Raw genomic sequence first — 21,227 nt, forward strand, 5'->3', positions numbered from 1 at the left:
GAGCTTCCCACGGAGTGAACATCCCTTTTATGATAACATCTTGTTTACATCACATCGCCATGAAAATTATCTGCGTGCATTCAGTAAATCTCGACTACAGACGACTTTGAACTTTGAAAAGTCATCTCGACTACAGACGACTTTGAACTCTGAAAAGTCAAAAATTTGTATATGCAAGGCCGCAGTGTTAGGTTAGGTTAGGTTAGGTTAGCAGAAGCTTTGGACAAAGACTTGTGGAGGTTTTGTTCTACAAAGTGTCTTGTCATTTTCCTTTTATCCTTGTGTAGTGACTAAGGAAGAACGACAAGGCTGAGCCTTGGTATGAAGTACAGTCACATATCATGCCGTATCAAATAGCAGTCAAAACACTTTCAGTCAACATAAAATATGCAACACTTATCCATTGTAACAATTTCAATGCTGGTACACAGAGAATTATTCGGATCACCGAACCACTGACATTCTAGCGACTTCGGTATGCAATGGGATAGGAGGATGGGTGGGCCCAGAGCCAGTCTAGCCCCTGTGGCGAGGCGGGAATCGAATCCCGGAAGCCCATCTCAAGCCATTCACTTTACTGACTGAGCATTCTGGACACATCTTCAGAAGAAGGAAACAAATCACTATTTGTTAAAGGTGCAGAATCTACCATTATACCTGAAATTCGAGATTTCGAGGTCCTCGTGTTGGTATTATTGAAAGTAAAAAAAAATGGCCTCTAAGACCATAATGTAGAAACCAAGTTTCGTGATAATCCGGCAGCAGGTTAAAAATTTAGTTAGTGGGGACATACACAAGGCATAACACTAACGTATCTTTCAATACAAAATAAAAATTATAAGTAAAAACATATAAGGTTATGTATGCACCGTTACGTGTATGTGTCTGCTAGTAATTTCGGAACCTTTCAGATCGATTTTCATTAAACTCTATATGAACGTCATGCCATCAGAGGTCAGCATACATTCTGAGCTCCTGTTTGTACAATTTCTGAGAAGGGAACACGTCAGAGAAACTCAATGCAGAGTTATTATTGATGTTCAAAAGGAGTTATAGCATTAATTAAAAGCAGTTATTGGGAAAATCATGTCGTAAAATAAAATGGCGACGGCGATAAAACCAAATTGGTTTTTGCACACTCCAAGGTTTTCAATGAAGTCGACAGGCCAGTTTTATGGAATATTTTAGTAATACAAAGCCTGTCGGCTTATCCTTGGAACGCTCTACACCTAGTAAAATTATTAACTGTAGATTCGCCTTCTGAAGCTGGTTTTTGCAAAGATATTCAAGAAATTCTTCACTTTTTATGGAACCCGAAAGTCCATTACCGTAATTACCAGATCCAAAACTGGACTCTATGGTGAGCTACATAAATCCAGTCCACATATTTATGACTCATTTCTCCACGACCCATCTACGCCTTTGTCTCTCAAGTGATCTCGTCCCTTCGGAGTCTGGCGACTGTGTATGCATACCCTGTCCCTCCTTACGTGCTACATGTCCCGCCCATCTCATATTCCTTCAGTTGATCACCCAACCAAACTTTGGGGAAGAGTACACATTCTTTTTCAAGCCTTGTGTCAGTTTCTTTGCCCTGTGTTCAGAACCCCGTTCTCAAACAGGTTCTGGTTGGAATTTACCGACGTTTTATAGACATCACCAGGTTTATGGAGGCAGTTAGCACCTCTGAAACGTCGGCAAATATCTGTCAATATCCCAGAAGACAGCTAAATTCACCCTAAATCTAGGTTCTTCAGTCGAGGCAAGAAATATACTTTTGAATATATAATTTATTTCCGTTTAGACTTCCCAATTTTATAAAACGTGTATTCGTTAGAAATAAATTTCCGTGCGCAAAATTCTGTGTGCAAGGCGGCAGGCGCACACACATCGATCAATGGCCAGAGGTGTCGACCGTTCTGTTACACTAACGTGTCAGAAACCATCCAGTCGAGGTTGGTGATGGATTCCGAGTGTCGTGGCATTTGCGTAATGAAGAACACGTTTCAATTACGTCATCATCTTCAAATTTCCAAATCACTGTGATCCATAACGTAAAACAATTAGACAATATTAAGGATGTGTACATAAATATTCCTGTTATCGAAGTCAGACTTATCACTATGCAGTTGTTGATAGTGACATTAATCACGACTTCGCTTATGTTTCGAGTGCCAGAAGTTGGATTAAGATAATAATCTAGTGCTGAACACGATAAATACTTATCATAGTATTAACTAATAAAAATCACTTCAGTTAGTAATTAACAATGACAATTTAAAGATTGATTAAATACTTTTGATGTGATGGCAATTACGCATTCATTCCAAAGCCTTTGCATTAGTAATATGTAAAATGTGACTAGAATAATCCTCATGTAATATAACAAAACGTTCTAAGACACATTATCCAACATTTTAGCCGAGTTTGTTTAAAATCTATTAGTCGTCATGACGCACTCGTCAAGTTCGAGCAATGTCAGCACACCGTCACAATCGGTCAAATCTTCAGAACACAGGCTGAAGGTATGTACATTAAGGATATTAATACTTTTTATTCGTACTCCATCCTGCCACTAGCAAGTAATTTGATAGGATTTTTAAACAGTTCTAATGGTAGATGTTTTCATATGCGAATCACGCACGTAAACATGTTATTCTTGGCCCAAACACGTTGGATTAACAAAGGCACCCTAATTAAGAAATAAAATACCCATTTGGTGTAATAACCGCCCAAGTAATTCTGGTGACAGCTGAAGAGGAAAGGTTCGCAGTTTTCAGGACGTAGTGCCCTGAGAGCGAAAATTATCTTAGGGTGGCTAATAAGTCCTTTGAAAGGGTTACAAAGTTAAAATACTTGGGAACAACAATAACAAATCAAAATGGCACTCATGAGGAAGTTAGGAGGAGATTAAATTCCGGAAATGCTCGCTACTTCTCAGTTCAAAATATTTTGTCTTCCCGTCTGATTTCTAAGAACCTGAAAGTTAAAGTATACAAAAAAATAATCTTGCCTGTTGTTTTGTATGGGTGCGAAACATGGTCTCTCACTCTGAGGGAGGAACACAGATTGCAGGTGTTTGAGGAGGATATTTGGGCCTAGGAGAGAAGACGATGGGGCGTGGAGAAAACTGCATTATGATGAGCTTAAAAATTTGTATAATCTTCCCCCAATATTGTCAGGGTGATTAAGTCGAGAGGAATGAGATGGGCGGGGCATGTAGCGCGCATGGATGAGGCGAGAGGTGTGCACCGGGAAGCCTGAGGGGAAGAGACCCCTGGAGAGACCTAGACGTAGATGGGAGGATAATGTCAGGCGGGATCTATGGGAGATAGGAGTTGAAGGAGAATGGATTTTGTTGGCCCAGGACAGGGTCCGGTGGAGGGCTTTGGTTAATTCGGTGATGAACCTTTGTGTTCGGTAAGCCATCTAGTTAGTTAGTTAGTGTCCTGAGAGCAGACTGAGGTCCTACCTCACAGAAAACACAACGTCTAGATGACAAAAATAATTTGGTTAATGCCATTTAGAGAAATAACACCTGCGTTTTCATAAAATCACGTGAAAGTCATTAATACAATGTCGGCCAAAAAATTCAGGATTAGTGAATGGTACACATGGCACATATAGGTACCATTCAACTTTAAATTGTTAAAACACGAAGCAATTGACACTAATTTGTTGTTCTTGTGTTATAGGTTGCTGTCAGAATTCGACCTCTAAGACTGAATGAAAATCAACGTGTGCTGCACGCCCTTGATAATAAGGTAAAACTTAGCTCAGCAGAAGACTCTAAACGCGCAGGAATATACCATTCTTCGTCACATTAATTCATTTTCATTAACCCCACGGAACACAGCCCTCCTTGAAAAGCTGATAACATTATGCCATTATCTCCCTGATAATGGAGGCAGCAAGGACCTCCGAAACGTTGGTAAACTTCTACCAGACTACACGACGACAGCCATTTTCAGAGTTAGTTTTGTTTTTCCCCTAATCTCGTCTTAACTTCTGACGACAGATTCGGGAACAAATGTTTGGTAGAAGTTTACCAACGTTTCGGAGGTCCTTGCTGCCTCCATCATCAGGGCGATGATCTTATCCGACCGGTTCCCATATCTCAAACGAATTCGCGGGCGGTTTACTCATCGCCCTGTGGCAGCAAGCACCTCTGAAACGTCAGTGAACTCCTGTCAGACTACAAGATGAAACATCCCATTAGAGAGTCCATCTTCATGCTCGACCCCGTGATAACCCGGAAGCTAAAAAGTTTCACTCTAATTCTTACAGTCTGAAGGAGGGTATCGTGGCCGATTTGAAGGCGATATCCAGGCAAATTTAATGTAGACTGAATCAATACGAGTGGAAATTATGCAAAGATGTAAATAGTCACATTTTGTGACTAATAATTTATATTTAAAATTTACAAATAAGATAATTAAAATATCATTTTATGTTCCACATCGAATAATCGATTTACATTTGGAACATTTTTACAACATGTTTCGGTTTCATCGAACCATATTCAGGTGTATTATTATTATTATTTCATTTTGTTTTCTATATTCTTTCATATTCATTAGTGTTTCTTTGAATCATTTGCTTTGCAGGCCGATGTAGAACATCAAAAGCATTCACTTCAAAACAATACATTCGCTCCAATATGTGAAAATAATCTGGATATGAACATCTCCAAAAAGCTACACAACAGAAATTGTAATTGAGTTTTAAGTTTGTTGATATAATTTTACACCTGAAGATGGTTCGATGAAACCGAAACATGTTTTAAAAATGTTCCAAATGTAAATCGATTATTCGATGTGGAACATAAAATGATATTTTAATTATCTTATTTGTAAATTTTAAATATAATTGTGATTAGACGGACAAAACCGAATAATTAATTTAATATTTGATTCACAATATGACGCAATTATACTATCTTATTAATTTATAGTTCGCTTCGCCATATTGATTGGGAATCCTTGGTTTCTGCAACAACCCTGAAGGAAATGGGAAGGTACGATGTACCTGAATTTGTAGGAAATATCTAAAATTAAAGAATTTTTTTTTAAAAAAACCCACATATGCCGGTTTTAGGCTTATAGGGTCTGGTATCATGAACAGGAAACGAGGCAAAAACTTAATCACCATCCAGGTTAAAGGTCACAAAGGTCGCTGCTTTTTTTATTCTTTCTTGAGACCGTGAAAATACGTCATAGCGTGCATGAGAGACTTTTCAGATTTGTGGGGGGGGCTGCAACATTGGCGCCTGACCTTCGCACACCAGATGAAGCAGACTCAAAACGTGACTCTAGCACGAAAAGGTCACTGGAGAGTGGGATAAACAATGGTCACCCTGCACGCGAATACTGGACTAGTGCATCGATCCACTAATAATTAGGCTCAAATGAGGAAAAGTAGTGATTTAGTTTAATTACAAGCGAGGGGAAAGTTTCCGGGGTCCGGACGGGGCGAATCGAGAAACGTGCACTGCGCTATACGCCCCAAACCCCCACATCTTCCAAATATGATAATCTGAGGGCAGATCGTGTCTGTCTGCGTGTTCCCATGTTCACTCTCTCATGTGACTTACAACATTCCCAATAACATCTAATATTAGAGCCTCCTGTCACTTCATCTCTCTTAGATCACGAATATTCTCCCCAGCATCCTGCTCTAGAACACACTAAGTCAATGTTTTCCCCTTAATATGGGTTTTATGATGTTAAATGTGTAAGCTGTATTTGATGCTCCGCGTATAACCCGGCAGTCGACAATATAATAGCACGGAAAATATTTAAGTGCCAAAAAAAATTATCCGAATGTTGGGATCGAATATAAGCAAACACGATATAAGCATTATTACTTAAAATGTAAAGTTTTTGACACGTGTTTCTTGGATGTACTAAACCAGTGGTATTCAACCTGGGGTACGCGAAGACATCTTAGGGGGTACGTGAAATTTAAAAAAATACTTTATTTTATGATAAACACTGAATAATCAGTAATGTAATTTATTTAATTTACTTTAGATGTAGATTATATACTATATATAACTTGAATTATACACCAACAACTTTGGGGGCACAAAGTTGAAGAGAAATTATATCTGGGGGTACGCAAACAAAAAAGGTTCAATACCACTGCACTAAACCAACTAGCAAAGGAAGTCGATTAAACCCACGCCGACAACTTGGGGTACACAAAACACTTTCAGCATGGGGGAAGGCGAGGAAACTCTGGCACAAAACATTGTGTTCCTTTCAAGTGAGCAGAACTTTATCTATTCTGTGCTAACAACTCTACTGTGGCCATCCACGTCCCATCAACCTAAGTACAAAACCTCTTGATGTCATTCGATGGTGAACTGTAAAGAAGAAATTCTAAAGTCAAAACAATTTTTTTACGATACGTAAATCAAGGTTGATTCTGCGCATAAGCATCACACAAGAAAGTCGTGTGTGGGCGTCGGGATTAACTATTAAAATAGTTTCAAACTACTGTACTGCCTCACATAACATCACACGTCGACAAATCCTAAAATATTATTTTACTTTTAAATCATAAGATTGCTGCCGGTCTGTTACCCGCATATCTCCTCATCTACATAACCAACACGCAAAGAAGATTTACAGCAGAACGGCATTTCATGTTTAACGCCGGTCTCATTAGCATTTTTAAGGGCATAAGACACGAGAACGTTTCAAAATTGCATAAGTTCCAGGCGTTTAAGAAATCCTGACGTCACAACATAAATTACACGCAGCAAAACAAGTGAATGCAGACACGCAACACGTCCGCTTTCTCTCTCTGTTTCTCTAATTTTATTCATTTCTTCGTAAATATTTTTAATTTCTTTTATAACCTACAGATAATTATACGCAGGAAGATTCCCACATCCGTAGAGTGGGTGTGATCTCTGCATAAATGTCTTCACAATGTTTTTTAACCATACTGTACCTTGCATTTGAATGTTGATATTTGATGACCAATTATTTATTTCAGGAACACTGATTCTTTTGTTACATTTCCTCTGTTTTCAATGATAGTCGGTCTTCGTGCAGAGATGTGAACTCGAGACCTCCCGAATATGTATCAGGTCTAGTACGTTATGTTGTCTGTAATAAATTTACAATTCGAAATGCAAGTAAACTGGGGGTTATTACATACTCTGCCGATACTGACTATAGATTAAATTAACCCGCCAACTTTCACATTTAATGTGACACAGCTTCACGTAACATCCCTATTGTGCGTCCATTTAAGTACTCCCGCGAGTAAAATACAAACACGTGCTTTGTAACATTCCGATGGAATTAATGATATTGAGTGGAGTCTTGTGCCGTCATTAATAATACAAGCATCACACTGTGTGGTTGTCATAGCAACGTGTGTCAACATTAACACTACACACGTCTCTCCGGAACATGCAGGTTGCCAGCATTGCGTGACAGCAAAGCACCGCCTTGTTTGTCGAGTGTCATGAATTTGGACAAGCGAACCACAACAGACATTACATTTTCCCCGTTCCCCGAGTTTATTAAGTTTAAAAGGCGTCCCATCTATTTCCAGGTCTTCCAATCTCTCGTCTTCTTCCAAAAACAAATTTATTATACGCTCAACTCATGCATTTGTCTACATGTGAACACTTCCACTGTTTTATCGTCAGCTACGTCTGTAGTTTGCAGCCGTGGAGCAGTGTCCTTATTGAGAATCTGACAGTCGCTCAGCCGGTCCTGATACTCCACCCATTGGGCCCACATGTTCACATTGGACTCTGTCTTCAACCATATGAATCAAGTCTACTTCCTTACATCCCGGGGACCTTGGAGCCTTCAATCATGAAGATGTAGGCAGCATGTTCCTCCACCGAAATGTTGGTATACAACAACCCAGAAGAAAAATTAAAGTCGACACCAAACAGAGATGCAAAACACAGTTAGAAAGTATGTGTACTCGAGCTGGAGTACACTTTTCCAATCTTCTTTCGTACCTCGATAATTCCGTTCTTGTCTAAATTGGTTTTCACGACTTGATAATGTGAAGTCGAGAGTAGGTTCTCTGCTCAGACAATATTAATGTTATCAGAGTCGTATTCACAAATAATGCCATCCACCAGAAATTGAAACATCCATCATAAATGAGGCTTCAGATTCGATCAGGCCCTTGGTCTGTCCTTTATGTTGCAGATGGTTGTACTGGAAGACGAGGGCGACAAAAACGACGTCCTGCGTCAAAAGAGAGGCGGAGAGAGACAGTACGTCTACGATGCTGTCCTCGGCGAAGACTCCACACAGGTGAGAAAAGGAGGTCGTTGGCTCTCACTGCGCGGTGAGGCCGAAGATGGCCGCCTTCTGGGTTGCAGCGCCGTGCCGACGTTTCAGAGGTCCTTGCTGCCTTCATCATCAGGGCGATGAGTGTTGTTAAACTCCCACTACAACCCAGACGACAGCCATCTTCGGACTCGCCGTGATTATGAAGAAGGCGACAAATATTACTTTAGACAAAGACCAAAATCATTAATAGTAAAGACCTTTAAGTTCTCGTATATTGAAGTCTACATTCACATGTATTTATACTTATTTAACGACGCTCTCTTAGCATCTCGGACTATACAGCGTCGAAAGAGAGATGACAGTGGCCTAATTTAAATTATTATCCCGATATTTGAGGGAGTGTCAGGGTAGCCGGTCTCCGGGCAGAGATTTAAACCCGGGACTTCCCGAGTAGTGACGTCTGCTTGGCAATAATAAAGAAAGTGTGACTGTTTTGGTGTTAATGTCAAGACCCTGACCTGTCAATTTAAACAAATCGCCGGTAACTTTCTCCCTACGACTTTAACCCGTATTTACGTTCTATATACACAGTCGTAATGTCTGAATCCATTAGCTACTTCGATTCCCGTCTGACAACATACAGCGTATCCTAGCAACCAAGTCAAGCAGACGACGTAAGAAATGGGAATGAACAGTATTTGGGCCCCTCAGTCTACTGCACAGCATAATAATGAGTTTGTTTATATAACGACACTGTATCAACTGCAGAGATGAGAAATGCGCACATTTTTGTAACCCTGAAGCCTGAAGGAAGATATAAAAATTGGAATGCCTACCCTAACCTAAATGAGAGTACTACAGCCTAATGGGAACTTTGCGATAAATAATTCAGCGTTCAGCCTAAAATTATATTTATTGATTTTATATTATACTCAGAGTAAGTAGCAAATTATTTCCCTAAACGGCACTAAATAATTAATCATTGTAGTGGTTATGTGTTGTGTTTTCTTCGAGGTACGGACTGAACAATTGACCTTCGGGTTCCATAAAAGCAGGGAAATTCCCTGACTAACAGAGTGACTCTACTCCATGGAGTTATTCTAGTTATTTCACACATCAGGCCTGTCCCGAATCGAATGGCAAGTTGATTACGAACAATAAACCGAGTGACAGTCATGAGTCCAAAACATTACCATGGCGACAAACCAAAACAAGAATAATGTTCATATTTCATTGAATAGATTTTTCAATAAAGCGAAGTGCTACTCCTGTGACATGTGTAAACATTGACATTTTTAGCTTTTCATTAGGAAATAAGTCTCCCCAGGGGTGTGGAAAGGCAGTAATTTGTCCCGGGGGGGGGGGTAATATAGCCTAAATATCACGAAGAATGCGGGCATTATTCTACAGACCACTAAATAAATTAATATAGAAATAAAGAGGCTACTGAAATACTAAAATGACAGAATGTGACTCGTAATGAAATCAGGAGATAGAATTATTCTAAAAAAAATGACTGATATAATTCGTCTACTTTCCGAATGCTAAAGAACAAGATATACAAAACAATAATTTTGCCACTTGTTTTATACGGGTGTGAAAGTGATCTCTTACTTTAAGGGAAGAACATAAATTATAAATGTTTGAAAAGAAAACGAGCGTAAAGACCCATAAGGTACGAGCGGCGTCTCACACAGCAACATCCGCAAAACGTCGTAGCGTCGTTATAATAAAACACCAATGAGGTTACTAAGAAATCCGATACGTTTCAGAGGTTCTTACTGCCTCCATCATCAGGGCTAATCCCAAAAGACAACCATCTTTAATTATCCTTGCTTAATAACTCCAAGACTAATGCAGATCCTCCAAAACCAAATTTAATCGAAATTCGTAAAGTTCCTTCAGAAATTAAACATCCGACACGATGAAAATGTACGTCTCTTCCTGTGGTGGTTTCAGGACATGGTGTACGAGGCCACGTCCAGCGGCCTGGTGTCCGACGTGCTGATGGGTTACAACGCCACTGTGTTTGCTTATGGTGCTACGGGATCTGGTAAGACACACACTATGGTGGGCAGTCCTCAGCAGCCCGGGATCATGGTCAGAGCCCTCAACGACCTCTTCCAAGCTGTGAAGGACTCAAAGAATCCCGAGCAATTCACAGTAAGTTCAGAACATGAGCTGAAGTACACCAAATGCATTGTTTTTGCCTCCGAACGATAGTCACTGCGATTAATAATGCGGAAGACGTCTTTTTAGATGTTGTGACGTGTAGTTTGGTAAATAAAAAATTGGACCTTAGTTTCATAGCTGCATATTGCCTCCATCACAGCCCTGATGACGGAGGCAGTAAGCACTTCTGAAACGCCTGTCAATTTCTAACAGATTATATGGCGAAACTTAAACAGTTAACTTAATTTTCCTGTCCGTCTGCGCTCAGCTGTCACGTATCACGGTCGCCGCCACCAAGATCAAAACACGAAGAGTGAATATTCGAGTAATTTCAACCTACGTTGCATTATGTACACTCTGTATTAAAAGTACGTCCTTTCAAAATCCACCGTTTAAGCGTCAGTAAACAATAACCTTGGTAATTTGTTATTTCGGCATTGTGTCTCCGAGACAGGCAACTGCAGCCCCTCAGCTATAAAATCAATTGCCACGGTATTCCTGTGTCTGGTTCTCCACGGTACTTGAAAGGCCATTCGCATGACAGGATAAGATAAGCGCATTGTTCACATTTGATTGATCGCGCCTCGGCTGTTTCTGAATGGACTGAACATCCATACAGTCTCAACATCGTTAAAAACAGTTGCAGGCTGACAAAATTACGATGTTATTGTATCACGGGTTTGAACACCATCTGGTGAGAATGTATGTAATAATTTCAGTATGTGAAACAAAAACAAATATTTTACATCTACCAATGTTGTGTGAAAATAACAATGGGCAGTTTATAACAAAATACCAAATGGCGTCACAACTTCGCGTATGAACCTCAAGGTATTCCAGTCAAAAGGCTGGTATCTCCTAAAAAATTCTTGATCAAACACACATTTTCAGGTGACGATGTCGTATCTTGAGATATACAACGAAAATATCCGCGACCTCTTGAACCCAAGTTCAGGTTTTCTCGAGCTGCGTGAGGACTCGAGAGGACGAAATATCCAGGTGACGCGTCTCTCAGAGATATCCACTACATCTACTGACGAGGTAAGCAACACACAGCTGATACTTCACTTTATCTTAAGACGCTTCTTAGAATGTTTACTTCCCGCCTCAGTATCTATTGAACTTGATCTCCAATGAGAAACCAGCACTCGAAACCTGTTTCATTGTTGCCGTATAAATTCCACTTGAAATTACCGCAGGATTTATACTGGAAAACGTTACACTTTATATTATGCAAAAATCCAAATTACACTCAGAAATATCATCATCATTGTTAACACTACTGTAAAGACAATGAAACTACGTACAAATGTTTATAAAAACAAAGAACATCTGAAGACAAAGAAGAACATGGGAGAGATAATGTTAAGATGGTTCTTAGGAAGACAGGTTGAGGATGAGAGAAAAATGGAACCAGCTCAGGATCATGTTCACTGCAAATAACTTCTTAAACATTGTTCAACAGAAATGCTGGAAATATATTCAAAATAATACACAAATTCATGTCCTATATTTACCGAATATCCTCAAACACGACAATTATACGCGGTTGTAAGATCATAACTAGTCAAAAACCGCCCACTCTACATCACATTACTGTCAAACTGCTATATTTCTCTGCGCGTACAGGTTATGCATCTTCTGCAGAAAGGAAATCGAGCACGCACTGTTGAGCCCACAGCTGCCAACAAAACCTCTTCCCGCTCACACGCGCTACTGAGCGTTACAGTTCGACAAACCTCACCGCTCCAACCGCCCGAGCAAATGAGATCACGAATCAAACACGGGAAGCTGTTCATGATTGATCTGGCGGGGTCAGAGAGAGCTTCACAAACAAAGGTAATGACCACAGACAGCCGTTTGTTTTGTTTGAATGCCTGGGGAAAATATTATGCAGAAGGTGACAGTTCAAAACAAATGCGTCAAAATGCTGGAAGAGCATTACAGAGTGAAAAACAGTGAAACACCATGGATCCATGGTGGAACAATTTCAAAATATGTGGTGTGTTCAAGATCAAAATGATGAGAAGAATGTTTTGAACTTAAAAAGATGAATGGAAGATTCACAACTCTGAGATTAGAAACACTTGTGAGAGTCCTATCCCATTAATTACACTGCGGTTGTTAAATTCTGTTACTATTAATAAAGCCTTTGCAACTGTTCTGAATTTTTATTAAAAATTGTTTCCATTAGTCGTACTGTTATTAAAATATAGAAAGATGCATTTATACCCATGTTCTGATAATTATAAATCAAAATTCAACATTTAATCCCTTAGAATAAACTTTTGAAACCAATTTTAATAAAAATTTCATACATTAATTACTTTCCTTGGGTATAACATGCAGACAAACAGACATCAGTATAATAAATATATTTTACTTCTTTCAGCTATAACTTGATACACATGACAAACTAGTGCAATGGGTCACATGAATGGGCTTTCCTTGTGTCTGTATGTTTCTTTGCACATGTGCACATCACAGCATGATAGGATTGCAGTTTCAGTCTAAATTACAGTGATATTTATTCTACGCAGAATCGAGGAAAACGTCTGCAGGAAGGAGCGCACATTAACCGTTCCCTACTGGCCCTTGGTAACTGCATCAATGCCCTGTCTGGTGGTGCGCGTTATGTGAACTACAGAGACTCCAAGCTGACGAGACTATTAAAGGACGCACTGAGTGGGAATTGTAGAACCGTCATGATAGCACATGTCAGTCCGGCGGCCATGCATAAAGAGGAGAGCCGAAACACGCTACTGTATGCTGATCGAGCCAAGAATATTTCCACCAAGGCAAGTAATGTGCAACACTGATGCCTGGAAACCACACACGTGATGCGAAGATTATTTCAGACAAGGCAACGTAATGCAGCATATGTACCGTTTGGTTCAGGTCAAAAATTTTGCCATGTCAACCAGTTAGATAAATTAGATATATATTTCCATTTCACGACTCAGCCCCTAATCCTTTGTATCACTTATATATATACATAAAACCTTTAACAGTTCATGTCACTAGGCATGCAGCTGTATGAACTGGTCATGTATTCATGAGACGCTGCCATTCAGGGGCAATGCAGTCATATATTCATAGTGCAGAAATTGTGATATGATTCATCTCAGTAAAACACTGTTCATCTTGTTGGTAATCAGGTGGAGCGCAATGTTCTGGATGTATCATATCACGTCTCTCAGTACAGAACTATCATCAGCGAACTCAGAGATGAGATTTCCAGGTTGAGATCCAAGATGGAGGAAGATCGGCCTAGTTCTGGCGACGCTTCGAACAACAGAGGAGAGAAGCTGAAGCTACTCAGAGAAAAAATTGTCTCAACATTCAGGGAGCAGATGAGATTAAGGTCTGTTAGTGACACATAGCACATGGCAGTAGTACATATAGGGACACGAGAAATGTGTACAAAATTTTAGTTGAGGAGCTTGAAAGGAAGAACCATTCAGAAGTTATCAAGTGGGAGGGTGTGGACTGCATTTATTTGGCTCAGTATAGAGACCAGTGGTTAAGTTCTTATAAAGACAGAAATGAACCCCTGGGGTACATAAAAGTCAGGGAATTTAACTAGCTGAGCATACTATCAACCTCTCAAGAAGGCCTCTGCTCCATAGCATTAGTTACACAATACACTTTTCTCTGCACTGCTTTGGCTATGCTAAAAGTTGAAATATTCTTTTAAAGTTTCTCCAAATCATGTATTAGGCAGGTGGTCTGTTCCGTCTTCAATGAAATCCATCTTTGACGTGGTCTTCCAGGATCTCTTCTTCCTTTGAGTCCATATCAAAGGGCTTGTTTTGGTATTTGTCCTTCTTCCATCCTTTCAACACGTTCTAGCCAATCTTCTTTATGTTTCTTTATTCTGTCATTAATTGAAAATACTCCCAATCATTTTCTTATGTCTTCATTCTTCATTTTGTCCAATCTTGTACATCCCTCACAATCTTAAAAATCACATATGAGAACTTTATAAGTAACACAAACAACGCAAGTTCAGCTGTATTCAACACTGACAGCAGAAGGTTAAACAATACATATTCTCTCCATTCCAGGCGTCGTCTAATGGAATACAATGCCCAACTTTTAAGTCTCAGCACTGAAGCTGAGCAACAACACGCAATTATTTCTCAGTGGGAGTCTCAAAACAACAAGCTGTATAAAAACAGTCACAATACTGCCGTCAGGTTGCAGAATCGAAGACCCAACACCGATCCAGACCTTGCTGCTGACCGAGGTTTGATTATATCAATATCCATAAAATATATTTTGCAAATTGAACACTAAGTAATGAGTAACAGCAGAACCTAATAGATCAACACCACTACAACACCAAATTCCACCACTAAACACATCCTGAGACACTTAAATCCTAATCCCACACTCATATGGAGTCTATGTTTTATTTTAATTAAGAATTCTTGGGTACGGGAGGTGATGGACCACTGCAGATCGCCTGGTCCGAACTTTCTTTCATCGAGAAGGAGCAAGAGCGCTACGCAGAGCTCAGAGCGAGCACGGAGCATGAACTGGAGAACTGTAAGCAGCGGGGTGCTGCACTAGAAAATGTAATTCAGTACACTTCTATACACAAACCTCAATTGTCATGGTCTGGTTGCACAGAAGCTCAACACCTAACTGCATTTTGTCACATCAAGAGGGCGGTGGTTCACACGGATAGCAAATGCTCACTTTTTCTTGTAATATGTTGGAATAAATGCTTGTTGGAACATATTAAGGCAACAAGGTTACAACCACTGCTTCTGTGTAGCTTGTCCATGATCTGCTTATATCTTTACATATTTCTAAATGGCTTTACATCATGTAGCATAGTACAGCGCAGCCTCTTCTATAGGTGTGCTCTCTTGCATTTCATTATTAGAAACAAGTCTTATATCCTTCTGAGGTTCTACACTGTAAGTCAATGTGTTAAATCCAGCAGACGGTCCATATGTAGAAACCGAGTTCCAAAACTGTGTTTGCCAAGCATACAATTTCTGCGTAAAAATTATAAGACATCAACTGCTTCACTTTTTCATCAGTTGGCACCAAAGATTTCAGACTATCAAACTGGTTGGAGGCATTTAATACCCACACTTTACATGGCAGAGGTATACGAACAGGCACGGATTAAGTTTCAATTTGATTCATAATCTTTGACATTGCCCCAAGTTCTGCTGATGTCCATTCCATTTTATTCCAAGCTTTCCACAGCTGCAAATCTGTTTAATGTAGCAGTTTTCATTAACTTCCACAGTATCTAGCGATAAATTAAGATTTACCCAAGAAATTCCAACAGATAAACTGTATCCTCTTCAGGAGCTCCCATCACAAATCAGTTCAGATGACGAACGTGAATTACTGGCCCTCATGTGCCGTGTCCATGAACTGGAGGCGGAGAAGATGGCACTACAGAGTGAACGTCTCATCAAGCAGCACGAACTAAGGCGACGTGACCTCGTCATCTTGCGCTATGACCGTCAGCGTCACATCTGCGAAGAAATCATCACTAGGCAGCGAAAACTGATGGAAGGTAAGCTGTACATAGGATGTTATCAAAGTCTTCATATTTGGCCATCAAAGTTTGCATAAACTATAAATAAAAATGAAGGCCAATGAGGAACGCACCACAGCAATGAAAACACTTGAAAAATATGACAGAGTCTCTGAAATATCCATTCACACTTCTGTCTGTGGTAGTACAAGTGATGTCAAATTTGTTCCTGGTTGCAGAAGGACGTGTCACATTGCCACCAGATCTACAAGAGCTATACAGGCTTTACCAGCAAGAGATTCACGCATCCACATACACAGATGCCAGTCCAAGTTACGAGGTAAGATAGGATCTGAACCTTAAGTCCGTCGCTACGTGTTTAGATTTTGGACAAACCGACGGCTTTTCATAAAATTTAGCAAGAATATTACGCTATCAGAAGTCACTTTCCCTCTGTACTTCCTAATTTCCTACAAGCATGGTTGAAGCATAAATGTCTTGGACAAAAATACATCATCAAGTATCATAATTACTAGTTTAAGAATTCCTGCTGACCTATATAACAAGACAGAAAGCATTTGAAGGCAAATAAGTGGCGTTGTTTAAATATCTTTTTGTTTTCCTGTGTTTATCCACAGTCTGGTGTTCCTTTCAGCAGTTACACCAGAGACAAAGACAAGCTGCCACCTATCCACCCTAGGTAAGACACAAAAGTACAGCGTGCAGTATTATAAGCATTAGAAGCATTGACAACAAAATGCTCAGGAAAATTTCTGAACATAAGACGGAAGAAGTAAGCAGTTTTGTAAACTACATAAGGAGAAACTTCATGGGCTGCACAGGTCACATAGTATTATTAGGACAGTGAAAGCTAGGAGACTACAATATGCTGGGAAAGTAGCTACATGAAACGCATCTAAAATTTTCCCAGAGTAATGTCCACTTCAAAGACTGAGGAGATGGAAGGATAACATTAATATACATCTTAGGGATGTAGTTATTGAGAATGAGAGGTGTTAATTTTACACTTAGCACATCCTCGTTCTGTACTTAGCGCAGAGCCTCTCTTCCATCGATCCATGAGGCGCGACACTGACAACGATCTGGACCATGTTGAAAGTGACATCACCATGAGGACACCAAACAGGTATATATGTTACTATTTTGAAGAACTTGTACTTTAACCAGAGTTCAGTGAATGCATACTATCAGGTATAATTTCTCTGTACAGCATGACAATTAAAATTCATACTTGGTGTGGTTAGCTCCGCAGGTTCAGACTACACGCCTTCACCTCTTCCTCCAATCCCAGGAACAACAGCGGTTGCACGTCTGGGTCAACTCTCTTCGCTTCCTCCACCGGCAGTGCTCTTCCCTCCCATTGCCAACCCCGGAAAACGGTCGCTTGATACTTCCAGGTACCTCAGCCGATATGTGTAGTTCTCATCACTGCTATTTCTATCTTCCGTGTTATGTCTTCTGTATGTCTGATTATTATATTCATTTATTTCTATAACTATGTTAATAAATATACTGATGCTCAAATTCAATGTTTATAGTTCTTTTACACATACGCTGCACACGTAACATAAAATGACTCTCAAACAATCATACAGAAACAGCAACGTGATCTATTTTTGTTACACTCACAAAATAATTCAGAAGTAGTCTAAAGGATTAAGACAATTTATATATATATAAAACAAGGCAGGAGGCTGTCAAACCGATGGAATTACAAATAAGGCCAGCCAATGATTACTTTAATATTATCACTATCTCTCCCTCCCCATTTGAAATCATAATAACTAACTTGACCTTTCTATCTCACATTAACCTAATATACTGCTCGTATGAGCCAGGATACATCAGTCAACATAGCATCTGACGACGACCTGAATGACCAGGATCTGATCCCCAGCTGAAGGAATTTTCTTTCAGCTTCTGCATCCAGACTGATTCTGAGGCCCACCCAGACTCCTATCCAGTACATACCAGGTGTCCTTTCCCTGGAGATAAAGCCTGACTGTGGGCTGTGGTGTGACACTGATCACTCACCTACATGTAGTGCCAAGGTCAAGAATGAGTTGGAACTGTACCTCCTCTCCCCCCGGGAACCTCCAAGACAGCTTTACTTTACCACTTGGTAATGGCATGTAGCCATACCTGATGCAAAGCGTACGTGAGCATTACTCAGTTGCGACATTCTACGTTGCGAGGTAAAACTCACAATAAAGTGGAAGAGGCTATAAGAGATGAGGTTCTACCCAATAACTGTCCAAGAGGGAAGGGAAAAATAATATGACCTTGGGCTCAACTGGGCAGATGGTCATTCTGTTCAAATATATGGGAATTTATGGTAAATACATCATAAATTGCAATGAAACGTAATTCTGGGCTGTACGTGTGGTAAGTTTCAAACAAAAGATTTCTTACCTCAATAAATTAACATCTAGACAAATGAGGAATGAAGGACAGAAAAGTTAGTTTCTTTCAAATTGACTGTACTCTATCTATAATTGTGGTGTAAACTTCCTCTTTACCCGTCAAGAAAAAAAAATACCAGTTCTCCCCAAGACTACGTGAACAAGTACTACATTTTTGACTGACACAAATGAAAATTGTTTTTTCTTGTTTGCAGTGAACATGGGATGAGGAGATCTGCAAGTGACGACAACTTTGTTGCTTCTGAAAAGGTACCTGTTATGTTCTAAAGCTCCAGGCATTTTTACTCTTGGCAGTGGATAAAGATAATTAGCAAATATTCTCTTCACTAAACTGAAAGTGGACCCTACTCAAATATTACCTCAAATGTGATGCATACTTGCAATATATATATGGACCAAGTTTTACTAAGGAAGATTTTGCTTGCCCAACCACTGCTGGAAAAGTAAAGATTCTGTGTGTCTTGTCATTTTAGATGTTCTCCCGTATGTGATCATAATAAAACAAGACATGGATTCAACAACAGAAGAATCTGGAACACTGATTATCTGCTCTGAAGACTCAAACATAACTACTATGTAACAAATGTGCTATATATGTATGATATGTATTTAATAAAATATTTTTTGACGCATAATACAATATATAATTTATTCCAAACATGTCCAATTCACATGCATTCTGCTTGAATCATATATTCTTCAATGTTAATTCAGGAAAAACAGGATAAACAAAATATAGCAACATGAAGCTCAGGTCAGTGAGTGTAAGCACTATGGCATTTTATCAGATTAACATATTTTTAATCAAAGAAATTTCCTTCTATATGTTTATGTAGGCTACTAACCTTACTGTAGATTAGATCAAACTTTCTATCAACAATGTCAAATACAAAGTAGTCAAGTTGTTCCTGTGCTTAAGTACCATACCATAAACACAAAGGGGTGAATGGAGGTAGAGCTTCATACATAACCTCACTAAATAGTCATTTTCACACCCTGGCTATTTAACACATTAATTTGCTTAGTGTGTTTAGACACACACTATATTTTTACAGTCAGTCTACTTTCACCTATCAGATACATAAAATATTAAAAGTACCCATTGAGGAGGAGGTCTAATGGGCAACAATGTCAGGTTGACCCCGTGGTGAGAGAAAAGTCACTTCCCCTCTCAAGAATTGCAGACTGATTCAAGAAGCACATCTTAAGAACCTCTGTGTTACCAACACTGGACTGTGACTGACAAATTTAAATATATAATACTTGCTATGTTATCCCATCAGTCACTTTATAAACATATATGGTTTAGATAATGAAAATTTAGTCACTAAAACAAATATTAAACATTTTATTGTTCCCTTTAAATGCTCTCTCCTGCCTAAACATCCATTATACCAACAAAGGTCTAACCCTTCTACCAACTGTTAGCTAAACGGACAAAATTAGTTCATAATGTTGAACTTATTTGTCTCGAAAGACTGTCAAAGCCTAGAAAGTTTAAAGTGGCATACAAATTAAATTTACAAACTTGTTAGAAAAACAAATCCTATACAATGGGTTGGCAACTTGACCTTATCCCATGGACTGATGGTTAATGTATCAAACCTATCTATCTTGATGGTACTATGTTGTTAACATAATATCCTGGAGATAAAAAATATCAGTGAAATGGCATATTTGGTTTACTGCAAGTACCCAGCTTCATACAGAGTTCAGAGTTCTGTCAACAATATTTCTACTCACAATCTGTGCTTCATGTCTGCCCAAGTGTGATGTCCTCCCCTGCTAAAGACTGTAGTGTCTACTGAATCACTTCGAAGGTGTACATTCCCTGTCCATCATGAGTATGTCCCATGTTTCAAAAGCATCAAGCAGCATCTGCCAACACACAAAATTATGTTCCTTCATAGTAACAGGTGTGATGTTCACTTGAAAAAAAACATGAAGACTAATTGGTACAACACAGATCACACGTTAAATCGTTATATATCCATAAAGTAACATGAGGTTGATGGAGAATAATGAAATCTGGAAGAAATTGGATTTTATTTAGCGTTGATACAAGTGTGATGGAATTTGCAAACTCGAAAATAAAATAACACAACCAATGGGAATTACAGTGAAGAATCAAATACAACAGTTTACTATTATTGTATTTCATAATAATTTAGCTTAACTGCCATACACATATCAAATACTCAACTTTTTGACACATGTTATAATAATGAATTTAATTTTAATGTATTTGTGGTTTCACAATACTGCTAATAACTTCGAATACACGGCGTCAAATTATCGGATTAATGAACAACTGGACAGGATGTCAAAAGGTAACCCACCATTTGTCAAGAGGAGTTGCATAAGACTATGAAAAACTTCAATCAGAATAGCCTATCTCTGGGCCATGATTTGAATCCGGGAGAACATTTCAAAGTTACGTAAAAAATATAATGCATAAATCAATGGTAAAAGATTCACGCAGACATTTTCCCCACAGTGAGATATGTTCCGCACGTGTTTCCATCAAAACGTCACAAGCAAGAACCCTAACCACATGACTTAACCTATAACAAATAACCGATCGTTACCGAACATGATTACAAACATTGCATATCATACAATACGTGCTAAAAATAACATCAAAACCCAAAATAGTTTTTACCTCATAGCGCATGTGAAATATTACATAAATGGTGACCAAATCAACAAAACTGACTTAAAACCTTACCGCCACTGGCTCATTCCAGCCCTTATCTATAGCTAAGCCAATAGCTCAATCTACCACACACTATACCAACATACAAATAACGAAAATTACCCGATCACGAC

The 21,227-nt window shown here is 39.2% G+C and overlaps 2 protein-coding genes across 6 annotated transcripts in view; one reads left to right on the top strand and one right to left on the bottom strand.

The window, feature by feature from the left end:
- Window positions 1-21,199, bottom strand: part of Dic1 (Dicarboxylate carrier 1) — a 38,570-nt gene extending 17,371 nt beyond the window's left edge. For all 3 annotated transcript variants that reach the window (XR_015537552.1, XM_087357788.1, XM_087357789.1), the window contains exons 1-2: window positions 21,061-21,199; window positions 20,142-20,276 (exon numbers count right to left, since the gene is read on the bottom strand). The gene's annotated coding sequence lies outside the window, so the exon portion shown is untranslated. The remainder of the gene's footprint in view (window positions 1-20,141; window positions 20,277-21,060) is intronic.
- Window positions 1,932-19,032, top strand: LOC110826651 (kinesin-like protein KIF19). Of its 3 annotated transcripts, none has more exons than XM_022057499.2 (17): window positions 1,932-2,525; window positions 3,696-3,764; window positions 8,190-8,297; window positions 10,236-10,439; window positions 11,340-11,489; window positions 12,078-12,287; window positions 12,989-13,246; window positions 13,607-13,812; window positions 14,516-14,697; window positions 14,877-15,028; window positions 15,780-15,993; window positions 16,194-16,294; window positions 16,593-16,654; window positions 17,009-17,101; window positions 17,220-17,372; window positions 18,593-18,647; window positions 18,872-19,032. In XM_022057499.2, the coding sequence occupies exons 1-17, from the start codon at window positions 2,451-2,453 to the stop codon at window positions 18,887-18,889; spliced, it is 2,310 nt and encodes a 769-aa protein (XP_021913191.2). In that variant the 5' UTR covers window positions 1,932-2,450; the 3' UTR covers window positions 18,890-19,032. The 3 variants fall into 3 exon arrangements, 2 of the variants coding, with proteins under 2 accessions (XP_021913191.2, XP_021913192.2); XM_022057500.2 differs by having other exon boundaries at window positions 14,895-15,028; XR_002542107.2 differs by lacking the exons at window positions 18,593-18,647; window positions 18,872-19,032 and having other exon boundaries at window positions 17,014-17,101; window positions 17,220-17,359.
- Window positions 21,200-21,227: the final 28 nt, after the last annotated feature.

This window comes from Zootermopsis nevadensis, unplaced genomic scaffold, assembly GCF_977971745.1.
Source record: "Zootermopsis nevadensis isolate Lab colony 2312 unplaced genomic scaffold, Znev_1.0 Znev_ptg000028l, whole genome shotgun sequence".
Classification (NCBI taxonomy): domain Eukaryota; kingdom Metazoa; phylum Arthropoda; class Insecta; order Blattodea; family Termopsidae; genus Zootermopsis; species Zootermopsis nevadensis.

What these genes read in the sequence shown, in the direction of transcription:
- LOC110826651 (XM_022057499.2), top strand. Translation starts at nt 2,451, where the DNA reads ATGACGCACTCGTCAAGTTCGAGCAATGTCAGCACACCGTCACAATCG. An exon ending in CCACTACATCTACTGACGAG is followed by an intron (nt 11,490 to 12,077) that starts GTAAGCAACACA and finishes CTGCGCGTACAG; the next exon opens with GTTATGCATCTTCTGCAGAA. An exon ending in AGGGAGCAGATGAGATTAAG is followed by an intron (nt 13,813 to 14,515) that starts GTCTGTTAGTGA and finishes TCTCCATTCCAG; the next exon opens with GCGTCGTCTAATGGAATACA.